The sequence below is a fragment of the Nerophis ophidion genome, linkage group LG01 (genome assembly GCF_033978795.1).
Source record: "Nerophis ophidion isolate RoL-2023_Sa linkage group LG01, RoL_Noph_v1.0, whole genome shotgun sequence".
Classification (NCBI taxonomy): Eukaryota; Metazoa; Chordata; class Actinopteri; order Syngnathiformes; family Syngnathidae; genus Nerophis; species Nerophis ophidion.
In genome coordinates, this window is record NC_084611.1 from 52729279 (window position 1) to 52756778 (window position 27500).

Below are 27500 nucleotides of genomic sequence, written 5' to 3' on the forward strand. Positions count from 1 at the left end.
TGCTAACTGCTATATGCTGTATGCTACTGCTAGCTATTAAGATGGATCATTTCATCGTTGGCGGTAACTTATAAAAACTGAGAACGGCTGAACAAAAATGGCACCAAAAGGGAAATCATGTACTGCAGATTACAAGATGGACGTAGTGAAATATGCAGCAGAAAACGACAAGAGGAAGAGGCGCATACTTTTGGAGTTGGCAGAGTTGTTTAGAAGCAACATCGAGGAAGAAGATTTCATGGGATTTAGCGATTAGGAGTGACAGATTGTTTGGTAAACGTATCGCATGTTCCAGGGATGGCGTGGCGCAGTGTAACAGTGGCCGTTTGCAACCCGAGGGTCCCTGGTTCAATCCCCACCTAGTACCAACCTCGTCACGTCCGTTGTGTTCTGGGCAATACACTTTACCCTTGCTCCTGATGGGTCCTGGTTAGCGCCTTGCATGGCAGCTCCCTCCATCAGTGTGTGAATGTGTGTGTGAATGGGTAAATGTGGAAGTAGTGTCAAAGCGCTTTGAGTACCTTGAAGGTAGAAAAGCGCTATACAAGTACAACCCATATGTTATACAGTTGTGATCAAAATTATTCAACCCCCACACAATGTTGGTGTTTTAGCAAGTTGGACATTTATTCCGTATTTTGTTTATAGTTATATCAAATAAATGTGTCAAATAGACAAATGCAACTTAAATTGTAACACTGTATTTTACAAAATACCAAAAAAGGATATTTTTCTTAATATCTCATTGACAAAATGATTCAACCCCCTAGTTACATGCATCTTTATTACTTAGTAGAACACCCTTTGGCAGTAATTACATCCTTCAAACGTGATACATAACCGGACACAAGCTTCTTGCAACGATCTACAGGTATTTTAGCCCATTCCTTTTGGGCAAAGGCCTCCAGTTCATTCATATTCTTGGGCTTGCGTGCTGCAACTGCCTTCTTCAAGTCCTACCACAGGTTTTCTATAGGATTTAGGTCTGGCGACTGTGAAGGTCACTCCAGAGTCTTCCAGCCCTTCTTCTGCAACCACTCTGATGTCGATTTGGAGGTATGCTTGGGATCGTTGTCCTGTTGGAACGTCCAACGTCTCCCAAGCCTCAGCTTCGTCACTGACTTCATGACCTTTGCAGCTAATATATCCTGGTAGGAAATAGAATTCATAATGCCTTGAACGCGCTGGAGATTCCCGGTACCTGAGGCAGAGAAACAGCCCCAGAGCATGATTGACCCTCCACCATGCTTAACAGTAGGAAAGGTGTTCTTCTCTTAGTAAGCTTCATTTTTTCTCCAGACATAACGTTGATTCATAGGCCCAAAGAGTTCCACTTTTGTCTCATCACTCCATAGAACAGTTTCCCAAAACCTTTGGGGTTTGTCCAGATGATTTTTGGCATACTGGAGTCTATTTTTCTTGTGCCTGAGTCAGAAGTGGGGTGCGCATGGGAGTTCTGGCATGGAGGCCTTCATCTCGTAGTGCGTGCCTTATTGTCTGGGACGAAACCTGCGTTCACCCATCTGCAATGTCCTGTTGTAGTTCCTCAGCTGTTACCCGGGGGTTTTTCACCACTGTACGCATACAGCATCCTCTTTCTACCACGCACAGGTAGTGTTTCCACTGTGCCTTTAGCTTTAAACTTGCGAATTATGCTCCCAACAGTGTCTCTTGGAATGTGTAATGTCTTTGATATTTTCTTATATCCATATCCTTTCTTATGAAGAGAAATTACCTCCTCTCTTGACTTCTTCGACCACTCCCTGGACGTCACCATGTTGCAAATACACCATTGACCATCTACAAGAAGCTGAGCGTCAGTCTTTTTCAATCAGTTTAATTTTTGCTCGTTATGGTTCTAATCACATCTACAGGTGTTTTCAACACCTGATTGAAAAGACCTTATTCAAATTCTGTTCTTAAGAGTTATGATCTTCAAGGGGTTGAATAATTTTGTCGATGAGATATTAAGAAAAATGTCCTTTTTTGGTATTTTGTAAAATACAGTGTTACAATTTAAGTTGCATTTGTCTAGTTGACACATCTTTATTTGATATAACTATAAACAAAATACCGAATAAATGTCCAACTTGCCTAAAAAACAAATTGTGTGGAGGTTGATTAATTTTGATCACAACTGTAGTCATTTGAATGACTCTTACCATAATATGTTACGTTAACATAGCAGGCACCTTCTCAGTTGGTTATTTATGCGTCATATAACGTACACTTATTCAGCTTGTTGTTCACTATTCTTTATTTATTTCAAATTGCCTTTCAAATGTCTATTCTTGGTGTTGGATTTTATCAAATAAATTTCCCCCCAAAAATGCAACTTATACTCCAGTGCGACTTGTATATGTTTTTTTTTCCTTCTTTATTATGCATTTTCGGCATGTGCGACTTATACTCCGAAAAATACGGTACTCCTTTAACCCCTAAAGGCCTAGTGGCCACATACATGGATAGCACCTTTTAGCTCTTATTTCCAAAATTGTGTCCACTACTGAACTGGGGTCTTATGGCCACTTATGTGGACACTTATACTGCCATCTGGTGGTGTCAGAGGAGTATAACATACTGTGACAGACTCAAGCTGTAGTGTTGGCTCCAAGGACCACCAAAGAATGACATTATGGTGAGCAGGGTTAGACTTCTTTTTTTAAAAGAATAAATATCTCTTGGCGGGTTGCTTTTCAGCTTTGCCGTCCGCTGCTCGCTCTTCTGCTCAAGCTTTTCAGCGTCTTGCGTCTTTTTTCTTGGGCTATCCGTCTCTCTCACACGGCATCCGCTTCTCCCTTGGTCGGTCTCTTCTCTCCATCTCTCTCTCCCAAATCCACGCCTTCTCGCCTCCATCTTGCAACGGGCTACGGTGTGCCCTGCCTCGCTGTCGAACTGCCGGCTCTGCCTCGCCACACATACAATGGAATTTGGGAAGAAAAAAGTGTAAAAATTTAAATTTGCATGTCACTACACATTAAGTACACGTTTGTGTACTTATGGACTAAGTACATCATATTAAAAGAGGATTTTTAGTTTTTATTGTAATTAGGCTCCAATAAGCCCAAATAGCAAAGATACATAAAAAAAAGCATGTAAACAAACAGCTTGGGCCTTAAGAGGTTAATGCAGTGAAATGAAATTAATTATGTTTATATAGCGCTTTTCTCTAGTGACTCAAAGCGCTTTACATAGTGAAACCCAAGATCTAAGTTACATTTAAACCAGTGTGGGTGGCACTGGGAGCAGGTGGGTAAAGTGTCTTGCTTAAGGACACATCAGCAGTGACTAGGATGGCGGAAGTGGGAATCGAACCTGGAACCCTCAAGTTGCTGGCACGGCCACTCTACCAACCAAGCTACACCGCCCTATAATGTGCCCTACGATCCAGTGCTCCTTATATATGAAAAAATATACACACAAAAAAAGACAATGGTGGTGCGCCCTATGGTTCGGAAAATACGGTAATTGTATTTTTATGCTTGGCAGTCGACTCACAGCCCCTTCCGAGGTCGCCCGGCCGCCCGCGATGGACGCAAGGGTCACCCCGCTACACTTTTAAAATGTGTAGTGCCATTCAGTCTGTGGTCTGTCATTAAACATGGATTTTGGCCAAAACTTTAACCAATGTGAAACTTGTTTAGCTGTTATGAGTCATGAAAATGACGTGGAAAAGCATCAGTTTATCACTTGTCTCTGCGTTGTTTTGTTTCCCTTACGGGTAATCTGTTTGTGGCGTGTGTGCGTGCGTGCGTGCGTGCGTGCGTGCGTGCCAGTCAGCTCCAGGGAGGAGTGTTCAGTGCCTTTGTGTGTTATCTAGGGTGGAGTTTTCCAGAGAAACCCAGCGGTGGTGCAAGAGACAAATGGCTTGCACACGGCTCCACTACAAGCTGGCCCACAGCCAGCGAGCCAGTTCTAGCGAACCCAACTCCGGTCCGCTGATAAGACAGGCGGTCTATTCTTACTCTGGGCGTGGCGGCTCTCCGCTTCGTCCAAAGAATGTTACATTTACAGTAAACAGACCCTCTCCAATATCGTGGAAAAGTGTATTTATTTCCATAATTTCATTCAAGACGTTGAAACTTCCCTAGATTATCAATACAGGGCCGACAACTTAAAACGGTTTCAAGTATTTAGTTGTTTATTTGTACATAATTGGGGTCTCCGGCTCACAAAACCCACGGAAACAGGATTTCAAAAAATGAGAATACTGTGAAGAAATCCGCCCAAACTTTACAGGGCATGAATGTTTTAAACGGGAGCGTCACACACTGCTAATTTACTAAACTCAAAGCACCTGCGCAGGTTGTCGTTAAGTTGCTTGACTTTGGTGCAATGTTCTCAGTTAGAATGAATATGGAGAAGACTGCAGACTTGGCAACTGGCCAGAAGACCATCATTGATACTAGAGATGTCCGATAATGGCTTTTTTGCCGATATTCCGGTATTGTCCAACTCCTAATTACCGATTCCGATATCAACCGATACCGATATATACAGTTGTGGAATTAATACATTACTATGCCTAGTGTGTTGTGATGCCCCGCTGGATTCATTAAACAATGTAACAAGGTTTTCCAAAATAAATCAACTCCAGTTATGGAAAAAAGTGCACTGCCATATTTATTATTGAAGTCACAAAGTGCATTATTTTTTTTAAACATGCCTCAAAACAACAGCTACAAAAACCATGAAGGCACACAGCTTCAGTCCAGAGTTTACTAGAGTAATAAAGTAAACAATAACAAAGTCCTCCTTTAGTGCAAAACTGACTGGCATACTGTATACCAGGAAATTACAAATCCCGTTTGCATATGTGTTGGAAAAATGTGTTAGATGAAAATACAAACGGAATACAATGATTTGCAAATCCCTTTCAACCCATATTCAACCCAAGACAACATATTTGATGTTCAAACTCATAAACTTTATTTTTTTTTTGCAAATAATAATTAACTTAGAATTTCATGGCTGCAACACGTGCCTAAGTAGTTTGGAAAGGACATGTTCACCACTGTTACGTCACCTTTTCTTTTAACAACACTCAATAAACGTTTGGGAACTGAAGAAACTAATTGTTGAAGCTTTGAAGGTGGAATTCTTTTCCCTTTCTTGTTTTATGTAGAGCTTTAGTCGTTCAACAGTCCAGGGTCTCCGCTGTCGTATTTTATGCTTCATAATGCGCCACACATTTTCGATGGGAGACAGGTCTGTACTGCAGGCGGACCAGGAAAGTACCGGCACTCTTTTTTTCACGAAGCCACGCTGTTGTATCACATGCTGAATGTGGCTTGGCATTGTCTTGCTGAAATAAGCAGGGGCGTCCATGATAACGTCACTCGGATGACAACATATGTTGCTCCAAAACCTGTATGTACCTTTTTAGCATTAATGGTGCCTTCACAGATGTGTAAGTTACCCTTGCCTTGGGCACTAATGCACCCCCATACTATCACAGATGCTGGCTTTTGAACTTTGCGCCTATAACAATCCGGATGGTTATTTTCCTCTTCGTTCTGGAGGACACCACGTCCACAGTTTCCAAAAATAATTTGAAATGCGGATTCGTCAGACCACAGAACACTTTTCCACTTTGCGTCAGTCCATCTTAGGTCCCAGCGAAGCCGGCGGCGTTTCCGGGTGCTGTTGATAAATGGGTTTGGCTTTGCATTGTAGAGCTTTAACTTGCACTAACAGATGTAGCGACCAACTGTAGCTACTGACAGTGGTTTTCTGAAGTGTTCCTGAGCCCACGTGGTGATATCCTTTACACACTGATGTCGGTTTTTGATGCAGTACCGCCTGAGGGATCAAAATTCTGTAATGTCATCACTTACGTGCAGTGATTTCTCTAGATTCTCTGAACTTTTTAATGATTTTACGGACCCTAGATGGTAAAATCCCTAAATTCCTTGCAATAGCTTGTTGAGAAATGTTGCTCTAAAACTGTTCGACAATTTGCTTACAAAGTGGTGACCCTCGCCCCATCCTTGTTTGTGAATTACTTAGCATTTCATGGAAGCTGCTTTTATACCCAATCATGGCACCCACCTGTTCCCAATTAGCCTGCACACCTGTGGGATGTTCCAAATAAGTGTTTGATGAGCATTCCTCAACTTTATCAGTATTTATTGCCACCTTTCCCAACTTCTTTGTCCCGTGCTGCTGGTATCAAATTCTAAAATTAATGATTATTTGCAAAAAAAAAATGTTTATCAGTTTAAACATCAAATATGTTGTCTGTGTAGCATATTCAACTGAATATCGGTTGAAAATGATTTGCAAATCATTGTATTCCGTTTATACTTAAATCTAACTCAATTTCCCAACTCATATGGAAACGGGGTTTGTATGAACTGGGCTCAATCTGCCCTGCTCTAGCGTATTTGTATGAGTAACACAAATGTGCTGCAAGCTAGTGGTGAGTGCTTGATGTGGCCTAGCAGTCTGTCAGAGCTTCTGAAATGCTGCGTTGAGAAAGGGCAGCTCCGTTCACTGCAAGCTGCAAAGTGTGTGCCATGCAGGGCAGACTAGCCACGCCGAACTCCACCGTACCTTTTGCCATACTGCATGGGTTGTCCCTGACCACAACTTGAGCTTTTGCCCTGGGGTGGTTTTTGTTGTATTTTTTTTTCTCGCCGGAGTCTTTTAGCGACAACTGTGTGGTACTACTTTTTTGCGGTGTTTGCTTTTCATCCATCTTCCGCTTGTATTCATCGTGTATCTTCTTATGATTCTTGAAATGGTGGGAGATCAAATTGCTCATATTAAAGGAAGACGTCTTGGTTTCTCCTCGCATAACCAACGTTTTGCAGTCATTGTTGCAAATTGCCGTTTTTCTATCAGTCGGACAAGCCTTAAAATAATCCCAAACTATAGACATGGTGATCATTAGTCAGTCACAGAGCGAGCTCGCTTTTTAGCCAGGCTACAGCACCGGCAACAACACACTCTTGTTGTTGTTATGCTCCACTTGCAGCGGGTTGATGAGGTCATCAAGCGTCGCCAGTAAACTTCTCATGCCGCCCGGCGGAGGAAACTAATTTCGGCCGCTTGTACCCGTGATCTTGTCCTTTCAGTCATAACCCAAAGCTCATGACCATAGGTGAGGATGGGAATGTAGATCGACCGGTAAATTCAGAGCTTTGCCTTCCGGCTCAGCTCCTTCTTCACCACAACGGATCGATACGGCGTCTTCAGTAATGAGGACCAATCCGCCTGTCGATCTCACGATCCACTCTTCCCTCACTCGTGAACAAGACTGAGGTACTTGAACTCCTCTACTTGGGGCAAGAACTTCTCCCTCAACCCAGAGATGGCACTCCACCCTTTCCTGGGCGGGGACCATGGACTTGGGCTTGGAGGTGCTGATTCTCATCCCAGTTTCCTTACACTCGGCTGCGAACCGATCCCGTGAGAGCTGACGGTCCCGGCCAAAAGAAGCCATCAGGACCACATCATTGCCGTGGTTAAACTCGAGCCCTGCCTTCCTGGTCACTCCAGCGTCTCTCTGACAGCCTGAACAAGGCAAAGTCTTTCGTTTGAATGCAAAATCAAAACACAAGAACATTGTCACACACACTGAAGAGTGTGAGTATTAGGCTTCATAACGCCTAATCTACCTCCTATTTCCTGGGGAGTTACGAAAGCATTTTGGAGTCTTTTGTCACTTTCAGCACCTGTGCCAAGTGACAAAGCAAATAGGCTCTGAGCAGAAGAAGCGAGTTGAGTTTCAACAAAACAGAAGAGGTCGTTAAGAGAGAGAGAGAGCAAGGGTGTTGTCAAAAACATGACCAGATTAGTGCCTCTGGGTGTTCCCTCACCTTCATTTGATCACTCTTCTCACGGAAACTTACAAGTTGTCTATTTCTATCTGCTTCATACACTCTGTGTGTGTGTGTGCACGCGCTAGTGTGTGATAATTCAGAGTGAAGAACTGCAAAGACAAATTGTTTATAAGCACACTGAATATGTTCAGGCTAGAATCACACATCTGCGTCATTGGATTAGAGTTTTTTTTCTGAGCCGTAATCGATTATTAGTCGTCAAGTAGGCCGATAACTGATTCTTGGAGTCAATGTTCATTCAAAAGTCCCAAGAGCTTGCTTATGCTTAATTCTCGCCCGGAAAAGGGTGGAGTGCCATCTCCGGGTTGCGGAGGAGACGCTGCCCCAAGTGGAGGAGTTCTAGTACCTCGGAGTCTTGTTCACGAGTGAGCGAAGAGTGGATCGTGAGATCGACAGGTGAATCGGTGCGGCGTCTTCAGTAATGCGGACGCTGTATCGATCCGTTGTGGTGAAGAAGGAGCTGAGCCGGAAGGCAAAGCTCTCAATTTACCGGTCAGTCTATGTTCCCATTCTCACCTATGGTCATGAGCTTTGGGTTATGACCGAAAGGACTGGATCACGGGTACAAGTGGCCGAAATGAGTTTCCTCCGCCGGGTGGCGGGGCTCTCCCTTAGAGATAGGGTGAGAAGCTTTGCCATCCAGGGGTGGGGGGGAGAGCTCAAAGTAAAGCTGCTGCTCCTCCACATGGAGAGGAGGCAGATGAGGTGGTTCGGGCATCTGGTCAGGATGCCACCCAAACGCCTCGGTTTCGGGCACGTCCGACCGGTAGGATGCCACGGGGAAGACCCAGGACACGTTGGGAAGACTATGTCTCCCGGCTGGCCTGGGAACGCCTTGGGATCCCCGGGGAAGAGCTGGACAAAGTGGCTGGGAAGAAGAAAGTCTGGAATTCCCTGCTTAGGCTGCTGCCCCCGTGACCCGACCTCGGATAAACGGAAGAAGATGGATGTGTGTGTGTATATGTATATATATATATATATATATATATATATATATATATATATATATATATATATATATGTATATGTGTGTGTGTGTGTATATATTAGGGGTGTGGGCAAAAATCGATTCGAATACGAATCGAATCAAATACGTTGTGCGATTCAGAATCGATTCAAATTAAAAAAAAATTTTTTTTATTTTTTTTTAATTTATCATTACAACAAACCACTACACAGCAATACCATAACAATGCAATCCAATTCCAAAACCAAACCTGACCCAGCAACACTCAGAACTGCAATAACAGAACAATTGAGAAGACAAAAACACGGCACAGAACAAACCAAAAGTAAATGAATATTATCAACAACAGTATCAATATTAGTTATAATTTCAGCATAGCAGTGATTCAAAATCCCTCATTGACATTATTATTAGACATTTATAAAAATAAAAATAAAAAGAGTAGTGTCAAAGTGGCTTACACTTGACAACACACTGTCCAATATTTTCACAAAGATAAAATAAGTAATTTTTGGTTCGTTTAATAGTTAAAACATATTTACATTATTGCAATCAGATGATTAGACATTGTCCTTTTCAATTATAAAAGCTTTTTTTTTTTCAATCTACTACTCTGCTTGCATGTCAGCAGACTGGGGTAGATCCTGCTGAAATCCTATGTATTGAATGAATAAGGAAACGTTTTGAATCGGAAAAATTACGTTTTTTAATCGAATCGAAAAAATCGATATATTATCGAATCGGGACCCCAAGAATCGATATTGAATCATATATATATATATGTGTGTGTGTGTGTGTGTATGTATATATATATGTGTTTATATGTATATATATATATATATATGTATATATATGTCTATGTATATATATGTGTGTGTGTATATGTATATATGTGTATATATATACACGTGTATATATATATGTATATACATATCCATCCATCCATTTCTACCGCTTATTCCCTTTTTGGGGTCGCGGGGGCGCTGGCGCCTATCTCTGTATATATATATATATATATATATATATATATATATATATATATATATATATATATATATATATATATATATATATATATATATATATATGTATATGTGTATATATATATATATATATATATGTATATGTGTATATATATATATATATATATATATATATATATGTATATATGTGTGTATATACATATCCATCCATCCATTTTCTACCGCTTATTCCCTTTTTGGGGTCGCGGGGGCGCTGGCGCCTATCTCTGTATATATATACATATATATATATATATGTATGTATATACACATGTGTATATACATATATGTATATTTGTGTGTGAGTGTATATGTATGTGTGTATATGTATATATATATATATGTCTGTGTATATATATTTATATTTTTATGTATGTATATATGTGTGTAAATGTGTGTATATATGCGTATCTATATATATGTATGTATGTATGTGTATATATATATGTATGTATGTGTGTGTGTGTGTGTGTGTGTGTGTGTGTTTGTGTGTGTGTGTGTCGATATTGATATATGCCAAATAAGGATAATCGGCTCGGCCAATAATCAGTCGATTCCTAAATCGGATCCTCTAAATATTGTGCCTGTGATCTATTATTGTGAGTTGCTGCCACAGGATGTTGTAGAGTTGCGGTTCTGTGTTCCTTTTTGAAATAATCCCCCATGCTGTAAATACTGCGGCTAGGAACAACATGCTGCTTACCCTGCTTCAGCTGTTATTTCCAACACTCATGGCAAATCTTTCCAGCTGTTTCATCCCTTGTAGATGATTTTAGCCTGCAAGTGGTGTGTGGTACATATGTAGAGGTGTGATGTAACAGTCATGTAGTCGCGAAGCACACATTCTGCACGCAGGTGTTCCACCTGTGTCATAACGAAGGGCGACGTGCATGATGTTTGCGTGTGTGTTTGCAGCCTCAGAGAGCGACCTGCAGAACAAACGCCTCAAGCTGGACTACGAGGAAATCACGCCATGCCTAAAGGAGGTCACTCTGGTCTGGGAGAAGATGCTGGGAACTCCTGGAAGGGCAAAGGTCAAATTTGACACCGAAACCATACACGCGTCGGTTACACAAGGTTTGTTTGCCTTTATTTATCAGCTTGGGTTATTTTTCTTTTCTTAGAAATCGACAGCAGGGTTCTGCAAATATTGACCAGAGCTTTAAAGGGTAATGCTCCACAACTGGAACTGTGCAGTGTAGTCTCTTATCAACATCGGTCTTGTTTCCCCAGTTCTGCAAAGGAATCTGGACTTGATCCAGTTTTTGTTTGCCCTTCAACTACTTGTCTTTCTGTCTGCTAGCATGCTGCGTGCTGACAACAGCACTAGAAATGGTAACTGCACTTTTTTTTTTGCAATTTTGCCCATCGTTCACAATCATTATGAGAAACAAGACGGATGTAATTGTTGTTTTAATGCATTATTTTAAAAATGTTTTTGCTAATACATTTTAATGAATTTTACAGTTAAAATTACAGATGTCCGACAATGGCTTTTCTACTAACATTCCGATATCGTCCAACTCTCAATTACCGATTCCGATATATACAGTTGTAGAATTAACACATTATTATGCCTAAATTTGTTGTGATGCCCCGCTGGATGCATTAAATAATGTAACAAGGTTTTCCAAAATAAATCAACTCAAGTTATGGAAAAAAATGCCAATATGGCACTGCCATATTTATTATTGAAATTACAAAGTGCATTATTTTTTTTAACATGCCTCAAAACAGCAGCTTGGAATTTGGGACATGCTCTCCCTGAGATGGTCCTGATACCCACTAAAACTATGGGAAGTACTATACTTTGACTTTCACAAAGTGCAATATTTTTATTTTATTTTTTTAAACATGCCTCAAAACAATATCTTCAAAAACAATGAGGGCACACAGCTTCAGTCCGGAGTATACTAGAGTCATAAAGTAAACAATAACATAGTCCTCCTTTATTGTAAGACTGCCTGGCATACTGTGTAACAGAGAATTATAAACTGGGCTCACATCCATCTTCCTCTTGTATTCATTGCATCTCCTTATGATTCTTGAAGAGGTGGGAGATCTAATTGCTCGTATTAAAAGGAAGACGTATTGGTTCCTCCTCGCATAACCAACTTTTTGCAGCCATTGCAAATTGACACTTTAAAATAATCCCAAACCATAGACATGGTGTTGTTAGTCAGTCACCGAGCAAGCTGGCTTGTTAGCCACGGCTACAGCACCGGCAACAACACACTCGTTGATAATATCGGCAGGCCGATGTTATCGGACATCTCTTGTTAAAATCACATTTGACAGTCATACTTTGCTCACGCAGACCCTTCATTCAGGCACACATCCACTCCTACACACTCACATGCACACTTGAGGAGAGAAGTGCACTTGGACTTTAGCAACTCAAGGTTCACAGTACAGACATTGTTAGAAAAAATACCCAGACATTGTGTGTGTGTGTGTGTGTGTGTGTGTGTGTATATATATACATGCATACACATATATATATATATATATATATATATATATATATATATATATATATATATATATATATATATATATATATATATATATATATATATATATATACATATGTATGTATATATATACACATATGTATATATATATATATATATATATATATATATATATATATATACATATGTATGTGTGTATATATATATATATACATATGTATGTATATTTATATATATATATATGTGTATGTATGTATGTATATATATATATATATACATATGTATATATATATGTATATATATATGTGTATGTATGTATGTATATATATATATGTATGTATGTATGTATATATATATATATGTATGTATGTATATATATGTATATATGCATGTATATATATATGTATATATGTATGTATATATATATATACGTATATATATGTATGTATATATATATACATATGAACCTTGGTATTTACCGTGATGATGGACTGGCAGTGTGCCGCGCCCCGCCAAGGAGCAGCGAGAACACCAAGAAGCGCATATGCCAAATCTTCAAAGAAAACGGCCTACGGATCACGATTGAAGCCAACAAGCAAACCGTCAACTTCCTCGACGTCACTTTCAACCTGAGAAATAACAGCTACCAACCATTCACGAAACCCAACACAACACTCCAATACGTGCACCACGACAGCAACCACCCACCCACCACCACGAAAAGAATACCTACCGGAATTAATAAAAGACTATCGATGCTGTCATCCAGCAAAGCTGAATTCGACCAAGCAACCCCCCCGTACCAGAAAGCACTTGATGAAAGCGGATACAACTTCACCCTCACCTATGAATCCACCCCAGGAAACCAACCAAAAAAGAGCAGAAAACGAAACATCATCTGGTACAATCCGCCGTTCAGCAAAGACGTCTCAACCAACATCGGCCGCAAGTTCCTCACTCTGATCGACAAACACTTCCCCAAAGGCAACACCCTAAGAAAAATATTCAACAAGAACAACATTAAATTGAGCTACAGCTGTATGAATAACATGCAACAAATCATTTCAAACCACAACAAAGCAATGGCAAAAGGACTGCCTACCCCCAGACTAAACGACTCTGATACCAATAATGAATGTAACTGTCGCAAGAAACCTGATTGCCCTCTCAACGGAAGGTGCTTACAGACATCAGTCGTTTACCAAGCAAAGGTAATACGCAAGGACATTAACACATCCGACACGTACGTAGGACTAACCGAAGGAGCGTTCAAAACAAGATGGAATAATCACAACGCCTCCTTTAGAAACCAGACTTTGCAGAATTCTACAGAACTCAGCAAACACATTTGGAACCTCAAAGACAATAATGTTGAATATTTAATAACATGGCAAATTCTTGCATCCAGCACACCTTACAACAGTGGTAATAAAAGATGCAACCTATGCTTAAAAGAGAAACTGTTTATTATATATCATCCAGATCTATCATCTCTCAACAAGCGCAGTGAAATCATTTCAACATGCCGCCATAGACGGAAACACCTCCTAGGTAACACATGAGCCAATCACCACACCCTACGCCTGCTTGTACCCACCCACTCTGTGCTCTATATAAACCATTGTATGTGAATGCTTCCATTAAAATCTCCTGATGATTGAGGGAACCCCTCATGAAACAGATCTGTAGAGATGAAGTAGTCTTGTGATTTTTTCCCACACCTACATATTGCGCTCTACCACGGTATCGAGCACTATTCTCTGGATAATCCAATCAAGATATATATATGTATGTATGTATGTATGTGTATATATATGTATGTATGTATATATATATATATATGTATGTATGTATATATATATATATATCTATATATATATATATATATATATATATATATATATATATATATATATATATATATATCCCTCCTGCTCTGGCTCAGGATCAGCAAGCTATCCAGACCATAGCAAGATGGATGAATATTCCTCGGCATCAAGGATCATAAAACATAGCTTAAACCAAAAAACAGAAAACAAGCAAAAGGAAAGCATGCCGTTTGCACGAGAAGCTAAAGAATCACAATTTAGCACTGGAACCATGAACTGGGAGACTAACTGGCTGTGGCATCAACAAGACAAGACTTCTGCGGACCAGGCATGAAGCCAACAATGACGCCAGGCCGACCGACTGGCAAAAGCAAGTTTAAGTAGTGCCTCTGATTAGACACAGGTGAGCGTCCCAAACACCAGAGGCAGGTGAAAACAATAAGCTGCCAAGGCAACCAAACCAAACTCAGGAGGTGTCAAACAGGAACTAAAGAGTCCAAAACTAAAAGAAAATAACGAAAACATGGATCATGACAAAAAAATACAAAATAAAAAGTCACAAAAAGAAAGCAAGTAAACCGTAGCAAAAACATATCAAAAGTGACACAAAAAAAGCAATAGTAGTCTGGGATCAATACAAAAAATAATAATAAAAAAAGGAATACAACTACAAAAAAGATATGGATTTTTTTTTTCATGTCTAAGTCAGGGGTAGGGAACCTGTGGCTCTTTTGATGACTGCATCTGGCTCTCAGATAACTCTAAGCTGACGTTGCTTAACACAATAAGTAATTAATAATTCCGCTGGTAATCTCAGTGTTAAAAATAACGTTCAAATTATACAACATTCTCATGCATTTTAATCCATCCATCCGTTTTCTATTGCACCTGTCCAATATTGTATATGCACCTTAGGAGGAGCTGCTCCAATTTCATTGTTCTTTGAACCTGTTCATTGCAATAATGACAATAAAACTCTATTCTATTCTATTCTGTCCAATATGTCGCATTAATGGTAAGAAGTATTATATTTATTATTGGTTAACTTTAGAATAACAATGTTATTAAAAAGAATAAGAAGCTTATTATACCGTAAAAATGTTGGTTTTACTTAAAAATTCACGCATTTAGTTGTATTCAGTGTTAAAAAAATATTATATGGCTCTCACGGAAATACATTTTGAAATATTTGGCTTTTATGGCGCTCTCAGCCAAAAAAAAGTTCCCTACCCCTGGTCTAAGTTATGATTGAATATATGTCAATAAAGGTTTCCAGGTTTGTTGCCATTTATTCATATTTGTAGAGTTTATAAATCTTATTTTTTTAAGAGTCATTACATTTCCGCTCTTTGAGAATGAGTCTTTTGGCCAAGACCATCCCTGGAAGCAACACAGCTGCGATATATTTTGGAAGTTTTTGTGTTTCTGAAGACCAATAATACAAGAAAATCGAGCAAACACAACACAAACGGAGCACGACAATAAATAAATAAAACATAGAAACAGGTTCACAGCAGGTGCATTATGGGACGCCATAGCAGGATGGAATAAAAGTGTGTTTTTATAAAACACACTAAATTGGCCCTAGTGTGTGAATGTGAGTGTGAATGTTGTCTGTCTATCTGTGTTGGCCCTGCGATGAGGTGGCGACTTGTCCAGGGTGTACCCCGCCTTCCGCCCGATTGTAGCTGAGATAGGCGCCAGCGCCCCCCGCGACCCCGAAAGGGAATAAGCGGTAGAAAATGGATGGATGGATAAAACATGTTTTCAGTTATTTCACTTTTTTTTTTTTTTTGTTAATTTCGTAACTCCACATGTTCGTTCATAGTTTTGATGCCTTCAGTGAAAATCTATAAAGAAAATAAAGAAATAAGGAGAGGATGTGTCCAAACTTTTGGCATGTACTATAAATAAAGTATTGTTGACGGTTTTTGAGTGCATTTTTAAACTGATTTAGTGGTAGAACTGATTGCTACCATTTGCTGTGCTGCTAGCTACTTAGAACGAGCCCATTTTTCTGTATTAGAAAGTGGGAAAAAAGGCAAATTGTCTTCTTGTCTCTCGTAATGATTGTGAACGATAGGCAAAATAAAATAAAGTTTAAAAAAAAGTGCAATTCCCCAATGTTTTAAAGAATATATAATTAGCATTAAAACTACGACCAAAACAATATGGATTGCACTGATCGATTCCTTGTGAGTATTGTACCGTGCACACTGTCCGTAAGCTGGAAAAACAAATATCAGTGAAGCAGAAGAAGCACAAAACATGCAAAATAGTGTTTTTTCAAACAGTGTTTCTATTTATTTTAGTTTTGTTTTTTTAATAACTTGGTCAAAAGATTTCCCTGTGTGCATAAGTACTTTTCTGAGTATCTTCAACAATAGAATAGAATGGACTTTATTGTCATTATATTTGCATATAACGAGATTAAAAACTCCAATTTAAGGTGTGGTAGTTGGAACAAATATGGGATGAAAATAAATTACACAAGAGGTAATAAAGGTAAACCTAAGAATTGAAATAAACAGATTACTATCCAATAAAAAAATGAAAAGCAATACTTTACATATAGAAAATACGGATCGGATCGGTTTCACAGCCGAGTGTGAAGTGACTGGGATAAGAATCACCACTTCCAAGTCCATGGTTCTCACCTGGGAAAGAATGGAGTGCCATCTCCGGGTTGGGGAGGAGATCAAGTACCTAGGAGTCTTGCTCACGAGTGAGGGAAGAGTGGATCGTGAGGTCGACAGGCGGATCGATGTGGCGTCTTCAGTAATGCGGACGCCATATCGATCCGTTGTGGTGAAGAAGGAGCTGAGCCGGAAGGCAAAGCTCTCAATTTACCGGTCGATATAGTTTCCCATCCTCACCTATGGTCATGAGCTTTGGGTTATGACCGAAAGGACAAGGACCCGGGTACAAGCGGCCGAAACGAGTTTCCTCCGCCGGGTGGCATGAGAAGTTCACTGGCGATGCTTGATGACCTCATCAACCCGCCAAGAGTGGAGCATAACAACAAGTGTGTGTTGTTGCTGCTGCTGTAGCCTGGCTAAAAAGCGAGCTCGCTCTGTGACTGACTAACGACACCATGTCTATTGTTTGGGATTATTTTAAAGTTTGTCCGACTGATAAAAAAAACGGCAGTTTGTAATGACTGCAAAAAGTTGGTTATGCGATGAGGAACCAAAACGGGTACATCCGACAGGTAAGATACCACGGGGAAGACCCAGGACACATTAGTAAGACTATGTCTCCCGGCTGGCCTGGGAATGCCTCGGGATCCCCCGGGAAGAGCTGGACGAAGTGGCTGGGGAGAGGAAAGTCTGGGCTTCCCTGCTTAGGCTGCTGCCCCCGCGATCCGACCCCGGATACGCGGAAGAAGATGGATGGATGGATATACAAAATACTGTACTGTGTTGGCCCTGCGATGAGATGTGGACTTGTCCAGGGTGTACCCCGCCTTCCGCCCGAATGCACCTGAGATAGGCTCCAGCTCCACTGCGACCCCAAAAGGGACAAGCGGTACAAAATGGATGGATGGAGACAAGAGTACCGGAGTAATAAATAACAATCAGTGTCGGATGCATTGCACTCGAGTGGTATTATTGCACAGTAGGGTGTAGGGGTGAATTATTTACTATGGGGCGTATAGCTCGGTTGGTAGAGTGGCCGTGCCAGCAACTTGAGGGTTCCAGGTTCGATGCCCACTTCCGCCATCCTAGTCACTGTTGCTGTGTCCTTGCTTGGGCAAGACACTTTACCCACCTGCTCCCAGTGCCACCCACACTGCTTTAAATGTAATTTAGGTATTGGGTTTCACTATGTAAAAGCGCTTTGAGTCACTGGAGAAAAGCGCTATATAAATATAATTCACTTCATTATAAGTTAGAGTTCAAGATGGCGACCGCTCTGGGAAAGAAGCTGTCTCTGAGCCTGTTTGTTCTGGCTCTGATGCAACTGTAGCGCCTGCCCGCTGGTAGCAGATGGAACCGGTATCCCAATGCCGGGATAATAACTGTGATAGGACAAGTTCCTCCCTATTCTTGACATTGTTCGGACAACAAGACGTGTTTGTGAGCACGTTGACGTTTTCAAAAACACACACCCAGTCCACCTGGCTCTTGTCCTGCTTTGTCTGTGTGGCAGGCGTCCCCAGGCAGCATCGAGGCGAGATTTGGAAGTTCCTCTCCGAGCAGTTCCTGCTCAGGCAGACCGTCCCCTCGCGGCCCCCGACAACCGACATGCCATACAAGGAGCTGCTCAAACAACTCACCTCGCAGCAGCACGCCATCCTTATTGACCTAGGTAAGGCAAACACTCCGTATCTCAACTGCTCCTGTCCGACGACTAACACTGTCAGCTCAGTCAATCAATCAATCAATCAATGTTTATTTATATAGCCCTAAGTCACAAATGTCTCATAGGGCTGCACAAGCCACAACGACATCCGCGGTACAGAGCCCACATAAGGGCAAGGAAAAACTCAACCCAGTGGGACGTCAATGTGAATGACTATGAGAAACCTTGGAGAGGACTGCAGATGTGGGCAACCCCCCCTCCTCTAGGGGAGACCGAAAGTAATGGATGTCGAGTGGATCTAACATAATAGTGTGGGAGTCCAGTCCATAGTGGATTTAACATAATATTGAGAGTCCAGTCCATAGTGGATCTAACATAATAGTGAGAGTCCAGTCCATAGTGGATCTAACATAATAGTGTGGAAGTCCTGTCCATAGTGGATCTAACATAATAGTGAGAGTCCAGTCTATAGTGGATCTAACATAATAGTGAGAGTCCAATCTATAGTGGATCTAACATAATAGTGAGAGTCCAGTCCATAGTGGATCTACAAACCCCGTTTCCATATGAGTTGAGAAATTGTGTTAGATGTAAATATAAACGGAATGCAATGATTTGCAAATCCTTTTCAACCCATATTCAATTGAATGCACTACAAAGATAAGATATTTGATGTTCAAACTCATAAACTTCTTTTTTGGCAAATAATAATTAACTTAGAATTTCATGGCTGCAACACGTGCCAAAGTAGTTGGGAAAGGGCATGTTCACCACTGTGTTACATCACCTTTTCTTTTAACAACACTCAATAAACGTTTGGGAACTGAGAAAACTAATTGTTGAAGCTTTGAATGATGAATTCTTTCCCATTCTTGTTATGTAGAGCTTCAGTCGTTCAACAGTCTGGGGTCTCCGCTTTCGTATTTTACGCTTCATAATGCACCACACATTTCCGATGGGAGACAGGTCTGGGCTGCAGGCGGGCCAGTAAAGTACCCGCACTCTTTTACTACGAAGCCACGCTGTTGTAACACATGGCTTGGCATCGTCTTGCTGAAATAAGCAGGGGCGTCCATGATAACGTTGCTTGGATGACAACATATGTTGCTCGAAAAACCTGTATGGACCATTCAGCATTAAGGGTGCCTTCACAGATGTGTAAGTTACCCATGCCTTGGGCACTAATACACCCCCATACCATCACAGATGCTGGCTTTTACACTTTGCACCTATAACAATCCGGATGGTTATTTTCCTCTTTGTTCGGGAGGACACCACGTCCACAGTTTCCAAATATAATTTGAAATGTGGACTCGTCAGACCAGAGAACACTTTTCCTCTTTGCATCAGTCCATCATAGATGATCTCGGGTTCAGCGAAGCCGGGGGTGTTTCTGGGTATTGTTGATAAATGGGTTTTGCTTTGCATAGTATAGTTTTAACTTGCACTTACAGATGTAGTGACCAACTGTAGTTACTGACAGGGGTTTTATGAAGTGTTCCTGAGCCCATGTGGTGATATATTTTCGGTTTTTGATGCACTACCACCTGAGGGATCAAAGGTCCTTAATATCATCGCTTACGTGCAGTGATTTCTCCAGATTCTCTGAATCTTTTGATAATTTTACGGACCGTAGATGGTAAAATCCCTAAATTCCTTGCAATAGCTCGTTGAGAAATGTTGTTCTAAAACTGTTCGACAATTTGTTTACAAAGTGGTGACCCTCACCCCATCCTTGTTTGTAAATTACTTAGCATTTCGTGGAAGCTGCTTTTATACCCAATCATGGCACCCACCTGTTCCCAATTAGCCTGCACACCTGTGGGATGTTCCAAATAAGTGTTTGATGAGCATTCCTCAACTTTATGAGTATTCATTGCCACCTTTCCCAATTTCTTTGTCACGTGTTGTTGGCATCAAATTCTAAAGTTAATGATTATTTGCAAACAAAAAAATGTTTATCGGTTTGAACATCAAACATGTTGTCTTTGTAGCATATTCAACTGAATATGGGTTGAAAATGATTTGCAAATCATTGTATTCCGTTTATATTTACATCCAACACACTTTCCCAACTCAAATGGAAACGGGGTTTGTAACATAATAGTGAGGGTCTAGTCCATAGTGGATCTAACATAATAGTGAGAGTCCAGTCCATAGTGGATACAACATAATAGTGAGAGTCCAGTCCATAGTGGATCTAACACAATAGTGAAAGTCCAGTCCATAGTGGATCCAACATTAAAGTGTGGGAGTCCAGTACAGAGTGTGGCCAGCAGGAGGCCATACCAAGTGGAGACAGGTCAGCAGCACAGAGATGTGCCAAACCGATGCACAGGCGAGCGGTCCACCCCGAGTCCCGACTCTTGACAGCCAGCACTTCATCCATCCTGTGTCTGCCCCCTCCAACCCCCTCCACAAGGGAGAAGGGGGCAGAGGAGAAAAGAAAACAAGCGGCAGATCAACTGGTCTAAAACGGGGGTCAGCTCGTGGAAGGTTTAAACAGTTTATTGTGTTTGAATGTTTGGTCAAACCAGAATCCACAGGCCGTAGCCAAAATGTGCACAGGAAAACCACAAATCTTACGTCAGGGTTAGTGAGTTTAAAAGTGGGACATGACTGTGACGCACCAGGTAAATCGCTCCCTGCGCTCGGGACGGACCAACTTTACGACTGGTGTAGCTGACGTATATAGAATGAAAACATGTCTGAGACCATCCACTTAAGCAAATATCAGAATCAGCTTTATTCCCCGTGTCTTGCCACACTAGAAAGTTGCGTCCTTAGTTGGGCCTTTTTTTAATACCTTGATATTTTCAGGCCATGTCACGATACACTATATATATCACCATATTTTGCCTTAGCCTTGAATGAACACTTGATGCATATAATCACAGCAGTATGATGATTCTGTGTCTACATTAAAACATTGTTCTTCATACTGCATTAATATATGCTACTTTTTAACTTTCATGCAGAGAGGGAAATCACAACTAAGTCTATTTAGCAAAAGTGTATTTATTAAACAGTTATTAAGCAGTTGCACAAACATTCATGTCATTTCCAAAACAGAAAGTGCAAGATTGTCAGACATTTTAAAACAAGCTATTAGTGCACTTTTGTGCATGATGTCACTAAGATGACATCTCAAAACAACACTAAATTAAAGTGCACTTTTTGTACAGAAAGCCACAACGCTTTTGCCCCACGCTTGACAAATTACGGTTGTCTGTTCGACATATTCCCGCTTGAAGCCAAACCACCGCCAGACGATGGAACCCCTGCTGTTTTTCTTGGGAATTATTTCTTCCTTCATTTGGTACCAGATTCGCACCTTCCTTCTCTTGTATTACCACTCGCACGGCTCCGCTAGCATCACACCTAACGTTACCCATGCTGCTACCTCTCTGCTCCGCGAGGGCGTCCACGAATGTGACGTACGTAAGAAGGTGCGCTTGCTGTCTGTGAGAAGGAGAGACAAGAGTGAGAAGAGCATGTAGTGTAATGGCAGCAGCTAAAAGCAACTGCGTGAGAACGTATACTCCAATATCACGATATACCGTATTTTTTCGGACTATAAGTCGCAGTTTTTTTTCATAGTTTGGCCAGGCGTGCGACTTATGTGTGAATTTATTAACACATTACTGTAAAATATCAAATAATATTATTTAGCTCATTCACGAGACTAGACGTATAAGATTTCATGGGATTTAGCGATTAGAAGTGACAGATTGTTTGGTAAACGTATAACATGTTTTATATGTTATAGTTATTGGAATGACTTACCATAATATCTTACGTTAACATACCAGGCACCTTTTCCGTTGGTTATTTATGTGTCATATAACGTACACTTAATCAGCCTGTTGTTCACTATTCTTCATTTGTTTTAAATATCCTTTCAAATGTCTATTCTTGGTGTTGGGTTTTATCAGATACATTTCCCCCAAAATGCGACTTATACTCCAGTGCGACTTGTATATGTTTTTTTCCTTCTTTATTATGCATTTTCGGCGGGTGCGACTTATACTCTGAAAAATATGGTCATTTTCTATATCGCACAGAGACAAACCCACGATATATCGATATATCGCCCAGCTGTAGTCCTCAGCATCATTCTCTCTTGAAGAGATAGTAACATGAATTAAAAATGAGAGACGATTGATAATGGCTTTTTTGCCGATATTCCGATATTTTCCAACTCTTTATTACCGATTCCGATATCAACCGATACAGATACATACAGTCGTGGAATTACCACATTGTTATGCCTAATTTTGTTGTGATGCCCCGCTGGATGCATTAAACAATGTAACCAGGTTTTCCAAAATAAATCCACTCAAGTTATGGTAAAAAAAAATGCCAACATGGCACTGCCATATTTATTATTGAAGTCACAAAGTGCATAATTTTTTTTAACATGCCTCAAAACAGCAGCTTGGAATTTGGGACATGCTCTCCCTAAGAGAGCATGAGAAGGTTGAGGGGGTCGGTGTTTTAGGGGTAGGGGGTAGCGGGGCGGTGTATATTGTAGCGTCCCGGAAGAGTTAGTGCTGCAAGGGGGGCTGGGTATTTGTTCTTTTGTGTTTAGGTTGTGTTACGGTGCGGATGTTCTCCCGAAATGTTTGTCACTCTTGTTTGGTGTGGGTTCACAGTGTGGCGCATATTTGTAACAGTGTTAGAGTTGTTTATACGGCCACCCTCAGTGTGACCTGTATGGCTTTTGACCAAGTATGCCTTGATTAACAACTCACTCTCTCTGCCCCTCCCTCAGTAATTTTGCTGCGTGCGCACACCTTCACTATTTGTTTTTGGTTTTCAACCCCTTCCTAACCCTATACTTACATTGTAAATACACGCAACTCTGACTAAAAATACCAGACATTTGAGGCATTGAAGAAACCCCGCCCGGACAGGTCCACTAAAGAAGACATTTCCGTGGAAAAGAGGACGTATGGTCAGTCTGTATAAGGCGCACTGTCAGCTATTGACAAAATTGGAGGTTTTTAGGCGCCCCTTTTAGTGCGGAAAATACGTTACTTCAGCATCTCTGATGCAAAATACAAAAACGTGTTTGCTCTTTCCAAAATTTAAAAACAAACCACACCCATTGTGACATACACCCATCTATTAGCTAGCGCCACAGCCCCCCTAGCCCCTTGCAACTACTTTGTTGGCTATTGTTCCTGTAGTTACATCAGCAGTGTTCTGCTTTTAAATATTTAGGATTTTTTATTGATGACCACTTGAGTTTTAAGGAGCGCAATCTGTATGTTGTAGAAAAACTGACACTTTTACTGGGATTTTATTATAGAAACAAGTCTTGCTTTTCTTTTACTGTGATACAGAAATTAGTGTAAACAACATTTTTACCTCCTATTGACTATGGATATGTGTCGTACGTGAAAGCTACTGCTGGTGGTCTCCACAAGCTGGATAGTGTGTACCACGGGGCACTGAGATTCATCACTAACTGCGCTCCCCTTACTCACCCTTGTGTCTCATACTCAATGGTTAACTGGACGCCTCAATCATTGGTATGTGTTCATCTACAAAACTGTTCTGGGTATCACTTAGGGCTGGGCCATATACCGATCTACTCGATATATCGCAGGTTTGTCTCTGTGCGATATAGAAAATGACTACATCGTGATATTCGAGTATACGTCCTCACGCAGTTGCTTTTAGCTGCGGGTATTACACTACACTGCATGCGTTTCTCCCTCGTTCTTGTCTCTCCTTCTCACAGAGACTTAAAACAAGCGCACCTTCTTACATACTTCACACGTGCAACGTCACAAGCCCTCCCCAAGAAGAGGTAGCGACATGGTTACATTAGCTGTGATAATAACGGTGTGTTGCGAGTGGTAATACGAGAGAGAGAGAGAGAAGGTGCGAATCTGGTAACAAATGAAGAATTAATTCCCAAGAAAAACAGCACGGGGTGCATCGTCCGGCGGTGGTTTGGCTTCAAGCGAGAATATGTCGAACGGACAACCGTAATTTGTCACGCGTGGGGCAAAAGCGTTGTGGCGTTCTGTACAAAAAGTGCACTTTAATTTAGTGTTGTTTTGAGATGTCATCTTAGTGACATCATGCACAAAAGTGCACCAATAGCTTGTTTTAAAATGTCTCTGACAATCTTGCACTTTCTGTTTTGGAAATGACATGAATGTTTGTGTCACTGCTTAATAACTGTTGAATAAATACACTTTTGCTAAATTGACTTAATTGTGATTTCCCTCTCTGCATGAAAGTTTAAAAGTAGCATATATTAATGCAGTATGAAGAAGAATGTTTGAATGTAGACACATAGAATCATCAGACTGCTGTGATTATATGCATCAAGTGTTCATTTAAGGCTAAGGCAAAATATGGAGATATATATTGTGTATCGTGACATGGCCTAAAAATATCGAAATATTAAAAAAAGACCATATCGCCCAGTCCTACTATCACTCCATCTTATCTCTCTTGTCTTTTAACAAAGAAACAAGAAAGTCACAATCTTCGTTCAATGAATGTTCTGCAATTTGCCGTCCCCAATAACTGGAATAACCTACACTCGAATATTCAAATTCAAACCCTTGTTACATTGAATGAGTTTAAAGCTTCTGTGAAAGGATTGCAGTCTACAAACCCCGTTTCCATATGAGTTGGGAAATTATGTTAGATGTAAATATAAATGGAATACAATGATTTGCAAATAATTTTCAACCAATATTCAGTTGAATATGCTACAAAGACAACATATTTGATGTTCAAACTCATAAATGTTTTTTTTTTGCAAATAATCATTAACTTTAGAATTTGATGCCAGCAACACGTGACTAAGAAGTTGGGAAAGGTGGCAATAAATACTGATAAAGTTGAGTAATGCTCATCAAACACTTATATGGAACATCCCACAGGTGTGCAAGCTAATTGGGAACAGGTGGGTGCCATGATTGGGTATAAAAACAGCTTCCCAAAAAATGCTCAGTCTTTCCCAAGAAAGGATGGGGCGAGGTACACCCCTTTGTCCACAACTGCGTGAGCAAATAGTCAAACAGTTTAAGAACAATTTCTTAAAGTGCAATTGCAAGAAATTGGGGGATTTGAACATCTACGGTCCATAATATCATCAAAAGGTTCAGAGAATTTGGAGAAATCACTCCACGTAAGCAGCATGGCCAGAAACCAACATTGAATGACCGTGACTTTTGATCCCTCAGACGGCACTGTATCAAAAACAGACATCAATCTCTGAAGGATATCACCACTTGGGCTAAATACAGTTAAAGCTCTACTATGCAAAGCGAAAGCCATTTATCAACAACATCCAGAAACGCTGCCGGCTTTTCTGGGCCCGTGATCATCTCAGATGGACTGATGCAAAGTCGAAAAGTGTTCTGTGGTTTGACAAGTCCACATTTCAAATTGTTTTTGGAAATATTCGACATCGTGTCATCCGGGCCAAAGGGGAAGCAAACCATCCAGACTGTTATCGACGCAAAGTTCAAAAGCCAGCATCTGTGATGGTATGGGGGTGCATTAGTGCCCAAGGTATGGTTAACTTACACATCTGTGAAGGCACCATTAATGCTGAAAGATACATACAGGTTTTGGAACAACATATGCTGCCATCTAAGCAACGTCTTTTTCATGGACGCCCCTGCCCCTGCTTATTTCAGCAAGACAATGCCAAGCCACATTCAGCACGTGTTACAACAGTGTGGCTTCGTAAAAAAAGAGTGCGGGTACTTTCCTGGACCACCTGCAGTTCAGACCTGTCAAACCCACCAAAAATGTGTGGAGCATTATGAAGCATAAAATACGACAGCGGAGACCCCGGACTGTTGAACGACTGAAGCTCTACATAAAACAAGAATGGGAAAGAATTCCACTTCCAAAGTTTCAACAATTAGTTTCCTCAGTTCCCAAACATTTATTGAGTGTTGTTAAAAGAAAAGGTGATGTAACACAGTGGTGAACATGCCCTTCCCCAACTACTTTGGCACGTGTTGCAGCCATGAAATTCTAAGTTAATTATTATTAGTTTGAAAATCAAATATCTTGTCTTTGTAGTGCATTCAACTGAATATCGGTTGTAAAGATTTTGCAAATCATTGTATTCCGTTTATATTTACTTCTAACACAATTTCCCAACTCATATGGAAACGGGGTTTGTAAAAATAAATGACAAGAACTGTCAGACAACGTGTTGGGGTTGTCGTGAATGCTCCAAAACGATTGTAGAGAAAAGAAAAAATGCCAGGGCCCTTAAGTGGAAGTCTGATGACATGAGGTGAAGTACACTATGACAGCAAGGCGCGGCCCTCCCACGGCCATCTCACTCGCACAATATGCACATAAACACTTTTCCTTCAGGCATGGGAGGGAATCATGGCATTATGGTCACAAGGAGACGAAAAGAAAAAAAAAAACACAGTGCATTCCAGCTATGCGAACTCACACGACCACCATTGTGAGCGCCGCCGTCCCTCCTGTAAGTGGAGATGTCCACGGCAACCGAAATCAACACACCTGCCAATTACCGACACGTTCACCCGGGGACAGCTTTTGACAGCCTTGGCTCCTCATTATGTTGTCACCTGTGAAAGGAGACGTGTCCCGTCATCCGTTACACCTTAAGCCTCTCAAAGGGAAGGGTATGCACGCTGCGCACAAAGCCGCATTCATGCGCGCGTTTGCAGTCCCCGACATCGTGGTATGGGTTGGCACACGCCCATGCGCGGCAAAGTGGAACATCCCCGGGTGGGTGCTTGATAGTTCAGGAGGGAGGGGTGATGCGTGCGCACACCCGGAGGCTTTTGGCACTTGACTCCTTGTCAGCTGGAAGTGAAAGAGTGTTGTTGCACATTCATCAGTTTGAGCCGCGCTAACACAGAGGAACATGTCTCGCAGCATCGGTGTTATGTGACTTTTGTTTTCTGTGGCAGGTCGCACTTTTCCCACTCATCCCTATTTCCAAGCCCAGCTGGGGGCCGGACAGCTGTCACTGTATAATATTCTCAAGGCCTACTCGTTGCTGGACCCAGAGGTATCGTATGTCT

At 41.0% G+C, this 27500-nt stretch overlaps 1 protein-coding gene across 4 annotated transcripts in view; it reads left to right on the forward strand.

Annotated features, from left to right (window-relative positions):
• Positions 1 to 27500, forward strand: part of tbc1d1 (TBC1 (tre-2/USP6, BUB2, cdc16) domain family, member 1) — a 168077-nt gene that overhangs the window by 104623 nt on the left and 35954 nt on the right. For all 4 annotated transcript variants that reach the window (XM_061906987.1, XM_061906996.1, XM_061907005.1 and 1 more), the window contains 3 exons: positions 10752 to 10913; positions 18292 to 18450; positions 27387 to 27487. In XM_061906987.1, the coding sequence (XP_061762971.1) occupies positions 10752 to 10913; positions 18292 to 18450; positions 27387 to 27487 (422 nt within the window). The remainder of the gene's footprint in view (positions 1 to 10751; positions 10914 to 18291; positions 18451 to 27386; positions 27488 to 27500) is intronic.